This window comes from Scyliorhinus torazame, chromosome 10 (genome assembly GCF_047496885.1).
Source record: "Scyliorhinus torazame isolate Kashiwa2021f chromosome 10, sScyTor2.1, whole genome shotgun sequence".
NCBI classification, from domain to species: domain Eukaryota; kingdom Metazoa; phylum Chordata; class Chondrichthyes; order Carcharhiniformes; family Scyliorhinidae; genus Scyliorhinus; species Scyliorhinus torazame.
In genome coordinates, this window is record NC_092716.1 from 105326871 (window position 1) to 105346330 (window position 19460).

The 19460-nt window shown below is 45.4% G+C and overlaps 1 protein-coding gene across 1 annotated transcript in view; it reads left to right on the plus strand.

The window, feature by feature from the left end:
• The first annotated feature begins 502 nt into the window (after nt 1-502).
• The window catches only part of trim71 (tripartite motif containing 71, E3 ubiquitin protein ligase), a 74341-nt gene continuing 55383 nt past the window's right edge, over nt 503-19460 (plus strand). Inside the window, exon 1 of the mRNA XM_072518563.1 lies at nt 503-1624. Coding sequence (XP_072374664.1) covers nt 692-1624 — 933 coding nt within the window. The 5' untranslated portion in view covers nt 503-691. The remainder of the gene's footprint in view (nt 1625-19460) is intronic.

A 19460-nucleotide genomic window follows, 5' to 3' on the forward strand; every position in this document is an offset into this window, starting at 1 on the left:
CCCCCCCCCCCGGCCCGGATCCCCATAACCCCCCCCGGCCCGGATCCCCATAAACCCCCCCCCCGGCCCGGATCCCCATAAACCCCCCCCCCCCGGATCCCCATAAACCCCCCCCCCCGGCCCGGATCCCCATAAACCCCCCCCCCCCCGGCCCGGATCCCCATAAACCCCCCCCCCCCCGGCCCGGATCCCCATAAACCCCCCCCCCCGGCCCGGATCCCCATAAACCCCCCCCCCCCCGGCCCGGATCCCCATAAACCCCCCCCCCCCGGCCCGGATCCCCATTAACCCCCCCCCCCCCTCCCGGCCCGGATCCCCATAACCCCCCCTCCCGGCCCGGATCCCCATAACCCCCCCTCCCGGCCCGGATCCCCATAAACCCCCCCCCCCGGCCCGGATCCCCATAACCCCCCCCCCCCACGGCCCGGATCCCCATAAACCCCCCCCCCCCACGGCCCGGATCCCCATAAACCCCCCCCCCCCCCCACGGCCCGGATCCCCATAACCCCCCACCCCCACGGCCCGGATCCCTTCACCAGGATCCCTAAACCCCAGTCCCGATTTCAGGAACCCTCGATCCTCCACCGGGTCCTTAGATCCACCGCCAGGATCGAGAGGTCCCCAGTCCGGATCCCTCGATCCCCAGGCCGGAGCCTCCCCGGGGGGAATATGATCCCCCGCCGGCTGCTCCATGTGGATTTCCCGGTCGCTGCAGAGGGGAGCGGTTCTCGCTGAGGAAGCCGAGCGGCTGCCGTCCCCCCGGCCGCCCGAGCTGGCCCAGGGCCGCTTCTACCCGCGCTGGGACGCCGCCATGGCCGCCCCCTTCTGCGGCCAGGAGCCAGCGGCTCCGCCTCAGTGCCAGGGCAGCGCGGCCCCGCCGCAGGCCCCCAGCCGGCCCGAGGCCCCGGCGGCTCAGCCCCCTCAGTGCGGCCTCTGCCACTCCCGGGGCCGCCTCTCGGCCTCGGGGCCGCGCTCGCGGAGCCTGGCGGTCGGGCCGCCTCCTCCATCGGCGGCGGGGGGCCCGGGCGAGGAGCTGCGCCAGCTGCCCTGCCGCCACTCCTTGTGCCACGCCTGCCTGGAGGCCCACCGGCGGCGGCGGCGCGGGGGCGGGCCGCCGGTCAACCGACACCGGCCGGGCAACGGGCCGGGCCCCGAGGCCGAGGGCTCATCCTCCTGCTCCTCCTCTTCCTCCTCCTCGTCCTCCTGCTCGGGCAACTCGGCCGAGCTCAGCTGCCCGATGTGCGAGCGCCTGATGCCGGCAGCCGACAGCGAGGGGCTGCCGGCCGAGCTGCTGCTGCTCAACAACCTGCTGGACGTGGTGTCGGCGGCCGAGGACGATCTGGAGCCCGGCGGCGGCTGCGGGGGGAACGCCCGGGGCCGGCCCAAGAACTCGCAGGCCGGCTGCAGCTCGTGTGACGAGGGCGCCCCGGTGACCTCCCGCTGCCTGGACTGTGCCGAGTATCTGTGCGATCACTGTGTGCGGGCCCACCAGCGGGTCCGCCTCACCAAGGAGCATGTCATCCACCGCTTCAGGCAGCAGCAACAACACTACAACCAGCAGCCCTTTCCCAGCCTGCCGCTCACACACGAACGAGTCAGCTACTGCCAGCAGCACGACAACGAAGTAGGTTTGCCCACTTCCTTACTAATTCGGTTCTAATCGCAAGACATAGTTGCACTCTTGTTTCTTTCCTTGCAGGGGTTCAAATGCAGCTTGTTTACATTCTTTCGTCCGTTCAATGGGGCCAAAATGTAGTGTATTTCGTCCGTTGTATGGGGCTAAAATACAACGTGTTTCGTTCGTTCAATGGGGCTCAAATGCAACGTGATTTTCCTTGTATGGGGCCAAATGCAATATGGTTCTTTCATGTGGCTAAAACGCACCGTGTTTCATTCGGTGCATGGGGCGAAAATGCAACGTGTTTCATTCGTTGCACGGGGCTAAAATGCAACTTGTTTAGTTCGTTGCTTGTGTTTAAAAATGCAACGTTTCGTTTGTTACACGGGAGTAAAACAATGCAGTGTGTTTCGTTCGTTTGGGACGAAAATTCACCGTTTTCGTTACGTAGAGAATGCAACCTGTGTCATTCATTGAATGCGGGCGAATGCAACGTGTTTTAATTGGTTGCATGATTTCCGATTTTTAAAAAAAAATCTCCTTTGATAACTGAGAGCAATGTTGTGTTTTTAAAAGGCCGCATCGAGAGGGTTTTAATTGATTTGGAAATTTTTATAAAGTGCATTCTAATTCCACACCTAATTTTTAATTCGCTTCAGTTCAGTATTTGTGCATGATTTGATTTCCTCAGTAACATCGGTATTAAATCGTAAAATATTTATTATATTAAACCAAGGACTGGAGGGCATGGTAATGTCATTATCTGTAAAATTGTGTGTTTAGCCTAACTTGAAGATTACAATTGCTGCCTACCTGTTTAAAATGATTTAAGATCTTGTGTAAAATGTTAACTGTATATGTTTCTCCACATTCATGTTCCCAATCGGAGATTTTGTGGTTGTGAAATAAGTTTACATTCTCATTTCCCCATTTTCTGATCGGATCATTTTAATTCGAAGAAACGTCTGCTCTCGTAGACGCAACTATTGACGTTTCGAAATGAACACGTTTGGGGATTTTTTTTTGCATTTCACTTTCTAATTTGACCTGTAGTTTATAGTTCAGTGAAACAATCCGGAGGCAACCGATCTTCGGTCTAAATCCATACGTTGATCATTACTTTTTAAAATTTCGATTACACATTTCACTTGGTATTTTAGGAGTTTTCCACCATCTTCGCTGCCTTGTTTCACATGTTTTCGTGGGAAACAGTTGCTCAATAAAATTCCACAATCCTGGGTCAATGGAGTCGGAAGATGTAGGTTAATACCGTGTGGCTGGCAGTGCATTCAAATGGATGTTAACGAAAAGGATTTATTTTATTTAAAAAAAAACAATTCTGGAATGGACGAGGGCGACCGTGCATTGTTTTGAGGAATTAATTTGGTAAATTTATTTGTTTCCACAAACCATGGTATGATGAGACGCAAGTATTTTTCATCCTGATGGTGTCAATGTGTTAAACGAGTCTCATGTTCGGCAGCCTGGTAACAATGTGTCCTCGGAAACGTGGTATCGGGCAGCAAAAGCCTTCTTGTTCAGTCCTGTAACGTAACAGCCTGTGTTTCTGATCACTCGTTAATGTGTTGCGCCCATTCATGTTCTGCACAGTGTGGATTGCACAACATATCAATAACGTATCGATTAATCTTGGAATCTCGTGAGTTGGCAGGAGTACTTTAATTCATTCACGTCTGGTTTTGTATCACAGAATTGTCGCGGCGCAGAAGGACGTGTGTAGACACACGTGTCCTCTCAGTCCAGGGTGCTGGGCAATCTTTCCACCAAACAAAATGGTGTCGGTTGTTGAGCGGGCTCACTCAAAGTGCGATTTACTTGGGAGATTAGGTTCAGTCGTGTTTTGATTTCTGTAAGCTTTGTCCGATATTTCAAGTATCAGTGTTTTGAAGGCAGCACCGTCTGCGAGTAGCCTCCAGAAAGCATCAATGTTGCCAATCCTTAGTTTTAGTCCTTTCGTTAATATGGGACTATTTTGTTTGAGTGAGATCCTTCCAACCCAGGGGAACAACCTCCCAACACAGGAGAACATTTATTCTAAATTTAAAAAATTACAAGTTGGTTACAAAGCTTAATAGACCAGATATGACTCCTCGACTTAACCTATGTAATGATGGGTTAAACAATACAATTTCCATTGGGGAGAAGTGAGAATTGGGTATTTTAATATACGTGGTTGGCCAAGAAGAGAGAATGCACATTTTTAATGGATTAACACATTGGGCTATGGGGCCCCTGTTCAGCAGTGCCTAGTATTACTCACCAGGCTGCTGCGGAATGTTATGATATGAGTTGCTTTTATTGTGCAGACGTTCAAGAGCCTGTTTCTTCATGCAAATTGCTACACATTTGTGTTTCCGTGGAAAGGAGTGGGGTGGGCCTGCTCCCTGGTTTCGTCCCCACAACCCAAAGATGTGCAGGTTCGGCCACGCTAAATTGCCCCTTAATTGGATAAAAAATAATTGGGTACTCTAAATTTATTTTTAAAAATGTTACGTTCTTCCCAGAGTCCAAGACTGGCTCTGTTCAATTCCCGGTTGACAAAACAGCTTCTTTCCATTCTCTCACATAATAGTAAATAAAACTTTTCTCTGAACTTTCCAGTTAGTTGCAATTTGACGGTAGCGTTCTTCATAGCAAGTCCAACATTCGCTGATTGGAGAAGTTAGCACTGTCTGCTCTATTCTCATATGATTTGAAGTGGTGAATTCTCCTGGACTCCTTGCCAACGCTCTTATTGTGATTTGTTAGACTTTGTGCACAAAAGGACTCTTGCATTCAGCTCAGTGACAGGACATGAAGTAATTTAATACATGCAAATTACTTGGTGGATGTCTTGAGTGACATGACAAGGTGCTACATAGTTGCAAATTAATTCCTGACCCTAGTCTCATTAGCGAACTGCTTTCCCACTGCAAAGAGGTCAGCACAATACACAAATAGGAATGGAAATTTTGGAGGGCGACGTTATTGTATCAAAATAGTTGTTGGTACTGTGTGTAGATATGTTTTCACTTGAGCTGCACTGATTTGGGATGAGTTCACTGGTCTAGCTGATAATGTTTTGAATGCAGCCCTTCCATTCTGTCTTTTTAAAAAATCTATCTCATGTCTCTTCTCGGTTTAAAAATAATGTAATTATACATTGGAAAGTCATCCAACTGGCTTCTGAATGGGCTGGCAACTTTTTTCTTAGCTGCAAAAGGAAAGTGAGAGAATGTATTATGGATTTTCTTTCTACTCTAACAACCCTCTTTCTATATAATAAATCATAATTTACTCTTTGATCGTCTAGTTACATTTTAAGTGTCAATTCAAACATTCTTTTAAGTCAGCCTGTGGATACAAGTTCCCTTATTGACGCTTGAAAACATAACCTAGGCGGGCACTTTTGTGCAGTACTGAAAGAACGCAGCTTTGTCAGACGTGCTGACTTTGAGATGTTTCCACAGGTGGCCATGAAAGATCTTATAATAGTGTCTTGAGGAAAAATGTAGGAGAGTCCTCCTGGTTGGTGTTTGTGCCACCAACATTGCTAAAATAAATTATGTCAGTTATGTAATGGTGGGAACTTGTGTGCAAATTGGTTGGTATGTTTCACCAATTTCGACTCCTGACTACTTCACTGTACATTAAGATGTTGAGATGTCCCGAGACAAAGAGAGTCGCTATCTAAATACGTTCTTCCTCAACTCCCTTATTTTCTCTATTTTAAATCTTCTAAAAGCTAGATGAGCCATTGATCAGCCGAAATTGTGCAGGCAGGAAAGGGGAATTAAGGCCACATTCAGATCAGCCATGATCTTATTGAATGGTGGAGAGGGCTGGAGCGACTGAATGATCTTCTCTTTCTTTTGATCTTATAACTTTAATCTGATTGTTCAATTTGTCTCTGTCCCCTATACTTGCCTACAGGTAAGCACACTAGTTCCTACCATTAGCAAAATCCTAATGGAAAATAATTTTGGTCAGTATTTTGTTAAAAGGGAAGAGATAAATGTTTGCAACAAGCAAGCTCCCATTGACAATTTCCTCTCCTCTGATTTTAATTGTTTGTGTTGAACCAAAACAAAGGCAGTATGACTTGAGTATCCAGTGTGAGGGAGGGAGGAAGAGAAGGCAATTGATTTGGCTTTTGTTTCGGCCAATTTCCTCTCGTACTGCCTAGTTGGGGATTGCTGTCTCTCAAGCCGAAAATGGAAAGCTCGCAAGTGATATTATGTGGCCGGAATTGAGATTGTGGTAAAATAACCACCAATGGTGTAGTTGCCTTTGCTTGGACATGTACAGCAACTGGTACGTAAAAGCTCTTGACTTCCTTCAGATTTTTCAGAAGAAGCAGGGTGTCAGATTTTGAATCTTAGACCAGGCCACGATTCCTCATTGATCCAACATCTCAGCAGTTGGGGTCCCTTTCCTGAAGTCACATTAAGATTTTTGACAGTGACTAGCATCTCCATAAGGAATATATGCAGCTTTGGAATGAAGGGGTGAACGACATTGAGGGGCTAGATATGTATGGTGATGCAAATGATGGGAGTAAAGTTGATGGTAAGAGGCACATGATTTGAGGACCAGGACTTTCCAGTGTTCAATTAAGATTATGCTTCTTAGATTAGAATGGTACTGAGGATTTTGTTGCAAAATTGTTGACTTACAGTTCGTAGAGCCCCAAGATTTTAAACTATGAGCAAGGTTGTTCCTCAGCACTTTGGGAAAATGGACAGAATAACTCTGATGGAAGTTTGAATTGGTCTTGTCTGGGTTCTTGACCTGTGAAATTGATGAACTATTAAGGTGGTGCATTTTGGCTACTTGTGTACATCACTAACTATGAGCATTCGCAGATCTCTGGGATCTGCGACATGTGTTGATTTACAGTTGGGAGATCCAGGCAGTTCCAATTGAAAATTCAAAACCCAGCCCGTGGACACATTGCCCTTGGTCCCCAACTCCAAATCATCTATGTAAATTGTGAACAATTGTCGGCCCAACACTATTCCCTGAGGGACACCACTAGCTACTGATTGCCAACCAGAGAAACACCCATTAATCCTTACTCTTTGCTTGCTATTAATTAACCAATCCTCTACCCATGCTACTACTTTATCCTTAACGCCATGCATCGTTTTCTTATGCAGCAACCTTTTGTGTGGCACCGTGTCAAAAGATTTCTAGAAATCCAGATATACCACGTCCATTGACTCCCCGTTGTCTACCGCACTGGTAATGTCCTCAAAAAATTCCACTAAATTGGTTAGGCACGACCTGCCCTTTATGAACCCATGCTGCGTCTGTCCAATGGGACAATTTCTATCCAGGTGCCTCGCTATTTCTTCCTTGATGATAGATTCGAGCATCTTCCCTACTATCGAAGTTAAGCTAACTGGCCTATAATTACCCGCTTTCTGCCTACCTCCTTTTTAAACAGTGGTGTTAGGTTTGCTAATTTCCAATCCGCCGGGACCACCCCAGAGTCTAGTGAATTTTGGTAAATAATTTTGGTAAACGAGTGCATTTGCAATTTCCCTAGCCATCTCCTTTAGTACCCTGAGATGAATCCAACAGGGCCAGGAGACATGTCAACCTTTAGCCCCATTAGCTTGCCCATCACTACCTCCTTAGTGATAACAATCATCTCAAGGTCCTCAGCTGTCATAGCCTCATTTCCATCAGTCACTGGCATGTTATTTGTATCTTCCACTGTGAAGACCGACCCCAAAAACCTGTCCAGTTCCTCAGCCCATTATTAAATCTCCCTTCTCATCCTCTAAAGGACCAATATTTACCGTAGTCACTCGTTGCACGTTCCCCTCTCCTAATTTATTTAATAATTAGCCATTTAGATAATAGCCATCTTGTTTATGGTACCGAAGTGGATAACCTCGTATTTCTCAAATTATACTGCATCTGCCATTCATTTGCCCACTCACTCAACTTGTCCAAATCACACTGAAGGATCTCTGCATCCTCCTCACAGCTCACCCAATTTGGTGTCATCTGAAAATTTGGAGATATTACATTTTGTTCCCTCATCTAAATTATTAATACATATTGTGAATAGCTGGGGTCCCAGCACCAAACCCTGCGGTACTCCACCAATCTGTCTGCCAATTTGAAAAAGACCCGTTAATTCCTACTCTTTGATTCCTCTCTGCCAACCAGTTTTCTATCCATCTCGATTTGTTTTGTTTAATTAAAAGCAGTGCATTTTGCACTGAGGTGACATCTGGTGAGGTGTTATAGAAGTTTTAAAAAATACGTTCAGAGTGCCCAATTCTTAATTTTTACAAGTATCATAGATTATCATAGAATTTACAGTGCACAATTGAGGATCAATTTAGCGTGGCTAATCCACCTACCCTGCACATCTTTGGGCTGTGGTGGCAGCACGATAGCGCAGTGGGTTAGCCGTGCTGCCTCACGGCGCCGAGGTCCCAGGTTCGATGCCGCCTCTGGGTCACTGTCCGTGTGGAGTTTGCACATTCTCCCCGTGTTTGCGTGGGTGAAACATATGCAGGCTAGGTGGATTGGCCATGCTAAATTGCCCCTTAATTGGAAAAAATGAATTAGGTACTCTAAATTTATTTATTTTTTAATTGGGGGGGGCTGTGGGGGTGAGACCCACGCAAACACTGGGACAATGTGCAAACTCCACACAGACAGTGACCTGGAGCCAGGATCAAACCCGGGTCCTCAGCGGCATGAGGCAGCAGTGTTAACCACTGCGCCACTGCCTCCTGTAGAGGTTTATTGCTTTACACTAGTGGTGGCAAATGATTGTGTGGGAAGGGGTAACAATCATTGCAGTTGGACTGCATCTAGTCTTTAACCCACATTAAATATTTCATGTGGCTGACTGTTTTCTCCCTTTTACTTGGAAGGCCTTATCAAACTTGGAATCTTGCAGGCTTGTATGACAGTGTAATTGGGAAATGTATAGGGGTAACCTTATCTTGGTGCTGCGCTTATTGGGAACCCACCTTCATTCATTTCTAGTGCTCTCATTTTTACATTTGGAGATATTGCTAATTTTGACAGAACTTGACTTTTTTTGTTAGTTTGTGTATTTGAAGGTTTTGTTAATTCCCAGCAGCATCTGCTTCATCTGACCTTTCTCTACAGAATGCTGTGCAGCTGGAGTTTTATTGATTGCATAGAAAAGAGACCCCATAGTGCTGGACTAAATTTAATGCTGTGCTGGAGGCCTTTTGTTGAAATCTATATATAGGTTTATTCCTGTGAATCAGTTAACAATGTGTCCAGCTTCTTTAACTGCCCCCGGCATTGCAGTTGTACACATGCGGTAATGCCCTGCTTTCCAGCATCTCAGCCAGGCCAACTGCCATTGCTTGCCCTCAGCTCCATTCCATGTGGAAGACGTAACTTCCTTGCTGATAATGACTTGGGGTAAATTTGTTTTGTGTATGAGCTATTTAGAAATATCAGCGTTTTTCTGTCGGTTACGCAAGTTAAAAGACAAACTATGCTAATTGCATTGTGTACAGTCGATTGTTGCCTTGATTTCCACCGCCCCACCCATCCTCCCAAAATATTTCACTTTCTGTGTCGCCAAAATGGGGAGTTTCGGTCAGCTTCTCGTGAAATCCTCGCAATGTAGCTTTTATACTCGAGTCCAGCTGCTTTTTAAAAAAAACTCCTGTAAATATGATACTTGGTATCTGACCAGAGTCTGATGTTTCTCGATTAGGTGTTAAGGCCTGAATTAGGCCGTAACAAATTTTGGTGAACTCCCAGGATATAGCAAAGGTTTTGATTGGTTACTTTGCATCAGTCTTCAACTCCGATGATGCTGAGTTACTAATCCTTACTCTCCAAGTCACATACCATCCAGGCTTGAGCATACATCACCATTCTTTAATTACTGGATCAAAATCTTGCAGCTCCTACGTAATGGTAGTGAGGGAGTACCTTTGCCACATTCATCGTGATGGTTCAGGAAGGCCCACCATATCTGTATCGAGGGTGCAAGAGAAAGACAAATCTTGGCTCTGCCAAATTCTGTGTTAGAAAAAGGGTAGCTATGCAAAGGATCTGGCTGAATTGATGCCATTTTCCCCACCATGGATAAGTAGCCTGCTGACACCTCGTCGCTGATGTGTTACAGGGCAGTTAATGCTTGTGGAACTCCCAGTGTGATATTTTCCACGCAGTCAATTTTTATAAGGTTCGCTGGAAAACACTCGGGCACAAAGGTTACTTTTATCCCCATTCTAGAATCAGTCAAATCAAAACGCTGGATCTCTCTCTATCGCCATTATCCTTTTGCTCTGTATGGGTTAATGTACCAGACGAGGCACACCCACTGGTTACCAGCAGAATTTTTCTCATTCTGTACATGCAAAAACATTTGAATTGTTAATGTAGTGTGGACTGTGTTTATCACTAGATATTATGTGTTTGCGCCACCATTTTCATTGTAGGGGAAATATAAGCACCTGTCCATCCTTTTCACCACCAGCCTTTTCACCATCAGCTTACGAAAAGGGACTAAAGCCGTTGTGACTTGGTACAAATTTAGTTAATACCACGCGGGCAGCGGCAGCACATTTTTTGAAGTTGTTGGAACAGAGTATGTTGTTCTTGATCTTGGAGTGAATAATATTGACACTAGGTGCTTAAAATGGGAAGTGTTCTGGTCCCTTGTGTGCTATCATCCTTCACCTTGAGCACAAAGTTCACTAGCCATTTGAAAATTCGCAAATCACTTTTTAAAAAAAAAAACAATGCTTTGACTCCACGGTAGTAATTCACTTTTGGCAATTCATTTTGGAATCTGCCTGTTAGGAACTAGCACGAGCATGGCTGGACTATTCAGCATAGGTTTGAGATGGCTCTCATTCTTTCTTTTCAAAAGACTGGCTGCCTTTTGCCTCTTAAACATTATTTCTCGGGTTTACCACATTACGTATGCTGTAGAAATTATATTAAAATCTTCTTTATGGAAAGTATTCAGATGATTCAAATGCTGCAGGCACTTCATAGAATCATAGAACCCCTACTGTGCAGAAGGAGGCCATTTGGCCCATCAAGCCTGCACCGACCCTCCGAAAAAGCACTCTACCTAGGCCCGCTTCCCCATCCCATCCCCATAACCTAACCTACGCATTATGGACACTAAGAGGCAATTTATCATGGCCAATCCACCTAACCTGCACATATTTCGACTGGGGGTGGAAACGGGAGCACCTGGAGAAAACCTACACAGACACGGGGAGAACGTGCAAACTCCACACAGGCTGTCATCTGAAGCCGGAATCGAACCAGGGCCCCTGGTGCTGTGAGGCGGCAGTGCTAACCACTTTTGGCTTTTTTGAATTTGGGCTGATGGGGGTAAAAGTCATATCCTGAATAAAATTTAATTTTGTGATGTCAAAGCCCAATTTTCAGAGCAGCCTCTCACAAATTGGTGCTGGACAGCCTTTGTCCACCTGTTTGGGCGAAGCAGGAAGTGGAAGGAAACCCATTGATACAATATGGAAACTTTTGAAATTAATATTGAATACCCGTCTTTTTAGATGGAAAATTTCCCATTTAAATTTCTCTGAATCTAAAGATTCAAGAACATTGACCTGACAAAATGTTGGCTTTACCGGCTTCACCAAATCTATCTCTTAAGTTGGAGAGCTGAACCTGGATTGATGGTGGTGAAATGTCTAACTGAGAAAGAAGGAAATATGCTGGTGTGAAGAATTTAGGCATGTATGGCGGAGGATAGTATAGTAACGCAATATCTCAACTCGTCACTAAAGATTAGTAGTTCTGATCCAATACATTCCTTAATGAGTTATTTCGTTAAGGGTCTCATGGGAAGTATATTTGAAAGCCGGTAATTTGAGCTGGTATTTAATTAGACACTGCACTGCACCAAAAGTTGTTAATATTGTGGTTGCTCGTCAGAATTTATTGGAGGATGAGCAAGAGAGGACTTTCTACTCTGCTATCTCATTTTATTTTCTCCTGTAATATGTTGCCAAGTTTTCTCCCTTTCTCTCCCAGAGTTTTTGCATCAAGTGTACAGTTCAACAATGTGAAATAAATTTTCTTCCTTTCTTGTAGTTCCTGTTCCAGACTGTCAAGCAAATCGTCTATTTCATTTTGATAGAAGACAAAAAGAGTAGCTAGCATCTGTAATCATGAAATTACTAGTAGAACAACTATGTTACCAGCTAAAACTAGCAATATGGAGCATGCAATCTCACCTCAAATGTGTTTTATATGTGTGTGTATCTTCAATTATTTCAGAGACTTAGTGGCTAAGTAACTGTTCGAATGGCAGCTGCTGTTAATGCCTTTCTGCCATTTGTTATTAATGCATGGCACTTTTTTTTGTCACTGGTGACCTTGTGTTCCTGAGGATGTGACCTTAACATGCCTCTTTCTTTGAATTGTGTGCTTAGGGTAAGACTCTAGGCATCCAAGGGGGGAGGGGGGGGGGGGGGGGGGGGGGAGAGAGGAATGGCTTTAGTCCAGCTGGTCTTAAATTACTGCGTTTTATGGGATTGAGTCTTGCGTTTTGCTTTCTGATAAATGATTGGATCTTGCAGTTTTTAAAAATAAATTTAATGTACCCAATTCATTTTTTCCCCCCAATTAAGGGGCAATTTAGCATTGCCAATCTACCTACCGTGCACAGCTTTGGGATTTGGGGGTAAGACCCATGCAGACATGGGGAGAATGTGCAAACTCCACACAGGATAGTGACCCGGGGCCGGGATTGAACCCAGGTCCTTGGTGCTGTGAGGCAGCAGTGCTAACCACGCCGCCACCGTGCCGCCCTAGGTTAGAGTTTTAAAAAGTTTAGTCAGGATGGAGAATGGAAGATGAGCCGGAAAAGCGCTGTGGTTATTGGCTTTATGGGATGAGATAAGCAGAGAGGAGTTTTTCAGCAGCAGGTGTGTTGAGGTAGGGGTGTTCATGGGTGATGTTCATGGTAAATTTGTTGATTTGAATTCAGTTTTTCTCGTGACAAGATTGGAGCAGCTCCTTGACAACATCATTCCCTCCTGTAATTCCATGTGGAAGCAGGGCAAGTAGGAATGAAACATTTGCTTGGATGTTGGTGATTTATCCTTCTCCGAACAACTAATTTGCCAGCACATGTATTTAAGATTGTTGTATCCTGTGTCACCCAAGTGCGAACGAACAGTTTTCTATCTTGTTACTTTCAAAAAGGGCTTAGCTGCATATAGATATAAGATAGAACTTGCACTGCAGTGTTGCTCAGCTCACTGGGGCCTTAGTTAAAGAAGCAGGTTTTACCAAGGAACATTGGAATAATGGCATCAAATGCAGTCATATTCTAATGTTAAAGGTTTAGAGCTGTGAAAACATCATTGGCACTGTCCTTGAGAGCTAGGTATCCTGTCCTTGTGGAGGGAAGGGGATTGTTTAACAAGAGGCCACAGTAAATTGAGAATAGATTTAAGTTGAGGTGCTAAATGATGGGTCTGTTACACATGCTGTTTTTTTTAACAGGGATTTTACATTACAAAGTTTCATTTTCTTATGATAAGGTAATGTGCATTTGCGGAGCAACTCGTATGGCTCTTCTTCCTAATACCTGAATTTCTTAGTTTAAAAAAAAATCCAGTATCCCACTCCCGCTTACTCTCCATACCCCTTGATCCCTTTAGCTGGAAGGGCCACATCCAGCTTTTTTTTTTTTTTTGTTGAAATTTAGAGTACTCAATTCATTTTGACCAATTAAGGGGCAATTTAGCCTGGCCAATCCATCTACCCTGCACATCTTTGAGTTCTGGGGGTGAGACCCGGGCAGACACGGAGAGAATGTGCAAACTCCACACAGATAGTGACCCGATGCCGGGATCGAACACTGGTCCTTGGCGCAGTCAGGCAGCAATGCTAACCATTGCACCACCGTGCTGCCCTGAATTGCTCTTAGTTAACCATATTCTTCACAGCCCATTTTTCTCCCCGCATTTAATAAAAATACTTCTGGCATATTGCCAGAACAGTTGAAACTGGCTCCGATCCAGACGCTGAAGTGTCAACAACTGGAAGTTAAATAATTATTATGTCGTTTTAGCATTCTGTGGGCAGAGGTTGAATACAAGTTAGAAAGAAGAATAGTGTTTGCATGTATACTGTAACCAGATTGCTATCCGGATTAACATACTGTTCATGTACAGTGTTGTATTTTGGGGTGACTAGAGAATTTTTAAAAAACTCAAATTGTTTCTGTAAAATGTTGCTATGTGAGTAACTGCTTTTGTTTTTCATTCACTTTGCAACCTCCTCTCTCCCTACCCAACCACCATTTTAAGTGTTGAAGTGTTATTTTGAATTAATTCTTAACCTACAGGGCCAATCAAAATTTACAAGATACTGGTGTTTTTCAAATTACTAGTAGGAATTTCTAATGAAGAGGCATTAAATGGCACAGTGGGGTTACAATGCTGTTGCTTCATTTCTGGATATTTGTACAGTCTATTTCAACGGTTTGAATGAAAATCTCTGGCTAGAAAGCTTTTAACCCGAGTCAAAAATAGTTAATAATTTAGCCTTATGCTAACAGTCCTGAGCATTGAAAGAGGCAGTAAGTGTTTGAATGGTTAAGAAGCTATTCTATTGGATGAAGAAATGTGCTTCTGAGGTACAGAGTTAACTCACTGAACATGTAACACACTGCTCTACCTCTACCATGGCAAGCTGATGCTCACAATAGGTGCTCAAATGGCATTGCATCATTCCCCTGTTGTGCTGTTTTTAATGGATATTGAGCATAACCAGCAGTTATTTGGCAAGACATTTCTGCAGTGCAGAATGATTGGCATCGCAATAAACATTATGCCTGCATTCTGTAAAGATTGCTAACAATCCACCATTTGAAATTCTAATTATTTAATGTTGTAAATACTGATGATACAAAATAAACGGTGGCAATGGCAAACTAATGAAACCTGGCTACCAAATGCAGGAGTAAGGATTCCTATTCTTTCATAGCTGTGTGAGCTAAGCAGTCACATCATTTCAATCTGTTGGACATTTTTAAATCGAGCGAGGAGCATTTAAATCTTTTGTTCTAGTTTTTTGCTATCTTAATGGTGGCACAGTGGCTAGCACTGCTGTCTCAAAGTGCCACAGACTCTGGTTCAATTCCGGCTTTGGGCAACTGCGTGGAGTTTGCACATTCTCCCCGTGTCTGCAAGGGTTTCATCCGAGTGCTCTGATTTCCTCCCACAATCCAAAGATGTGTGGGCTAGGTGGATTGCATTTGAACATAGGAATTAGGAGCAGAAATAGGCAATTCAGCCCTCCGAGCCTGCTCCAATGATCAGATCATGGCCGATCTCTTCCAAATCCACCTCCCCACCAGTTGCCCATATTCTTTTAACCTGTATTTTAAAATCAGACAAATATATATCTCCCTTCTTGACACCATTTAATGATTCAGACTCCACTGCACTATGGGGCAGCAAATTCCACAAATTCACCACCCTCTGTGAGAAGTAGTTCCTCCTCATCTCAGTTCTAAATCGACCGCCTCTCAATCTATATCCATGACCTCTTGTTCTAGATTGGCCCACAAGGGGAACATTTGGTCTACCTTTTCTTTATCAATTCCTTTTAGTATTTTATACTCCTCAATCAGACCCCCTCTCATCCTTCTAAACTCAAACAAGTATAAACCCAAACTGTTTAATCTCTCTCTCTTTCCCCCCCCCCCCCCGGTGTATGTCAAATCGTTCATCCCCGGAATAAATCTTGTGAACCTCCTCTGAACTGCCTCCAATGCTGCCACACCCTCCCTCAAAAAAGGAGACCAAAACTGGACACAATACACCAGATGTGGTCTCACCAACGCCCTCTACAATTGTGTACCCAATTATATTTTTCCAATCAAGGAGAAATTTAGCATGGCCAATCCACCTTTCCTGCACATCTTTGGGTTGTGGGGGCGAAACCCACGCAAACACGGGGAGAATGTGCAAACTCCACACAGACAGTGACCCAGAGCCGGGATCAAACTTGGGACCTCGGTGCTGTGAGGCAGCAATGCTAACCACTGTGCTGCCCACCCTATACAATTGTAACCACACTTCTCTACTTTTATTCTTACAATAAACGCTAACATTCTATTTGCCTTTTTAATTACATGCTGTACCTGCATACCGACTTTCTGCGATTCATTGGATTGGCAATGAACAAGATTACGGGGATAGGGTGGGGGCGGCCTACAAAGAGTACTTCTTCGGAGGGTTGGTGCAGATTAAATGGGCAAAATGGCCCCTTCTGCACTGTAGGGATTCTATGGATATTTGTTTTTTCGTTGACTGCAGTTTGATGGGGAATATATTTCTGTGAGATGGCTGGTATACCTGTACGGATGGGTGTGTTAGCTGAGAGAGTTTGTTGATGGCTATTTTAGTTTGGAGGATTAGAAAAAAAATCCCACGGCTCCATTTTGGCCCTTATCTGGTTTGCATGGATGTGCTCTTGCAAGCAGAGGTCACTGTATAATGATTAGATTCTCCTGTCTTGATTTCCCTTCTCTCCCAGCTTGGGCCACTGACTCTGTGGCCTTTGGCTAGGTATGGGTTAGGAAGTGAATTTCAGGTCATTAAAAGCAGGGATGTGATGTGAAGATATGATTAGGGTTCCCCCCCCCCCCCCCCCCCCCAGATCAAGCAGGCTGCCAAATGGTCTGAATAAGTTATTGAGCTGCTGACCATTCTATGGTCACTCAATAGCTGTGAGAGAGAAAAGGGAAAGTTGGAGGGCTTTTGAGAGTGGAATGCTTCACTTTATAAATAGTTATTATACCAGCCGATTGTAACCAGGTGTTCACACTGCATAGGCATGGTGCTGTGGGTAATTATTTTAAAAAGTAAACATTTCTTATGGATGAACATCCTTCAGCTTTTGTTGAGCTCTCTCGGGTTCAAGTAGCAGTGGGAGGGAAGGAAGGTGGTACAGAAAAAGCAGCTATGAACAGATTGACCCAGAAAAGGGCTTTATTTTCTGATCCCTCCTTACCTTTTTATAGTTCTCTATATATCTACCACAGTATACACTGTCATGTGTGTTCAGTTTATGCTGGCTGCAATATTCAGTGTCTTAGTGCAGGTTTTTTCTAGTGCGGGCCGCGACCTGTGAGTGGTCATGGACGGGCGTCGGTAGGCCGCAGAGCGATTGGATGCGCCGTTCCTGCTGAGGTGGTCCCGATCACGGGAGAAGAGCCTTATGACCGTGACCAGCTTTTGAAATGAGAATGTTGGCCACTACCACCTTTTTAAATAAAAGGAAATGAGGCTGTGTGCAGTCTTTTGGCCAGAAGGGTAGCAGTGAGCTGGTCACGCACCCTGAATGTATGTGCATTTGGTGACAAATCACGGAGCAGAGCTGTTTCCATTTTCCAGCTGCTGACAAGAGGACTGTGAAGATGGATTGTTTTCTAAAAAGTAAGAGATGGCCAGACATTCAAATAGGCAGTGTACCTACTGGACAGGATCTCAACAGAATCTGCTGGAGAGAGCAGCTCGGGAGAGTCCAGGGCAGGACGAAGCAGTGCTAGTGTTAGCTTGGTACAGAGCTCCAGGGCCTCTGGTTAACAGCCTACAAAGAAGAAACTTAGCTTGAGAACATAAGATGATTTCCTGAGGTATGGTTTTGTCAATTGTGCCAATGCAAATAAGGATGTACTGCCCATGTGTGTATTGTGCAAGGAAGTACTGGCAAATGAGAGGAGAAGTTTCAGATTTTGAAAGCGAAATGGTGGGTGAAAAATGCCTTTTGAGGTTGAGATCCCAGAGTTGGTTGTTAACTTATAGCTGACTCCAAATTAAAAGACTACACTGCTGTACCTGACCTGTGATAGCACATCAAATAAATGCCAAAAGCCCATGATACTGTCAGCATTCTGGAGTAGCACCTCCCAGGAGTATACAGTGCTGAGTAAAACGAGCATTTTGTTGCTCTTGCCCTTCACGATGACCTTCATGCGAGGTTGGATTTTCCGTTTTCATAAAGATGAAGCCAGCACAAAGGAACTTGCTGTAGTCTGCACCTGATATGTACATTGCCCTCTCCGTTGAACCTGATTCAAGTGAGATCATGAAAACCAAGCATGCTCCCCATTCGCATTAAATGTTGGGTGGGCAGTGAAGGTTGGCATATGTGGGTCGCGAAGGGCGGCCGGCAAGGGTCCTGAACATTGTCTGGTTGGCAAAGTGAGTCCCAGTGGAAAACAATTAGAAAAACACTGTTCAGTAAAGGAACAGGGCGATGAGGAGTGGGGGGTGGCGTGGCAGTGAGCAAGTGGTGAGGGGGAGGGGTGGCGACAAACAAAATGGCAAGTGGTGGCGCAGTGATCAGGTATCAAAGTATTCTTTGCAAGGAGCTACGTTTGGCGTGGCTGACAGTGATATCACAGGCAGTGTGACCGCATGTGCGGTGCATGGGCTGTGGTGGCAGCGATCGCAATCTGATGGAAATTGTTCACGCTCTTTGTTTGCCCTTTTGCTTAAAATGCAAATTCTTACTGGTGTTTTGTCTGCTTTGATGCCTCAAGCCACAGCTAATTCTGATCCTCAGCTCAGCCAGTATCTATGTGGAAACCATTTTCCTTTCTCTCCTTTCGCTTCCTCCAGCACCACACATACATGTTGCTCAGGGAATTGAGGCAAATATAATACTGCTACGTTCACCTAAAATCATCAAACTTGGCACATGCCAAAGATTGAACTTGGAGCCTTCTTGACATACTTAACACATGCATTGGGGAAATAACTTGGAGCTGAGTTCTCCTCCTCATGGAAGATGTCCATGATGTGGCATCACAGTGGATTTTGGAAAGGAGCTCAATTGTAATGTGCACAATTCGAAAATAGACATTCAGCTTATAATATATGCTACGTTCCCTCATCTTTTATACCCCACCAAGAATATTTATTTGTGAGAATGCAAGTGTACACTTGCGTCTTCACTGCCACTCATTTGGGCTGACATCTCAAAATAAGTTGATTGGAATTAACTGACCGCGGAAATTCTGAACTTCAATTAAGTTGACCTCAATTAATACAGTTTTAAAAGTTGCCAGCACCTAAATATCCTTACAGATACTTGAACTTCAAAATATCAAGGGATCTGGTAACCCAAATACTGTCCACTAGAGCTAGTTACGATTGCCAGATAATCACACTTTTATTCTGTATACTCACATGAATATTATGGTACAGATTAGGGTGATATCTGAAGTCTGAAATGAATGTTTTTGGAAAATGGTTGCTCTGTTAAAAATCACGGGCGTCATTCTCCGACCCCCCGCCAGGTTGGAGAATCGCCGGGGGATGCCGTGAATCCCGCCCCCGCCGGTTGCCGAAGTCTCCGGCACCGGATATTTGGCGGGAATCGGACCGCGCCGGTTGGCCCCCCTCCCCCCCGCTCGATTCTCCGGCCCACCGATAAATTGCCTGTCCCACCGGCGTGGATTAAACCACCTTTTGAACGACGGGACAAGGCGGCGTGGGCGGGCTCCGGGGGCTGCGCGGGGCGATTGGCCCCGGGGGGTGCCCCCACGGTGGCCTGGCCCGCAATCGGGGCCCTCCGATCTGCGGGCGGGCCTGTGCCATGGGGGCACTCTTTCCCTTCCGCTTCCGCCACGGTCTCCACCATGGCGGAGGCGGAAGAGACTCCCTCCACTGCGCATGCGTGGGAAACTGTCAGCGGCCGATGACGCCCCTGCGCATGCGCCGCCCCGAGATGTCATTTCCGCGCCAGCTGGCGGGGCAACAAAGGTGGAAATTCCTCCGGCGTCTGCCTGGCCCCTCAATGTTGGGGC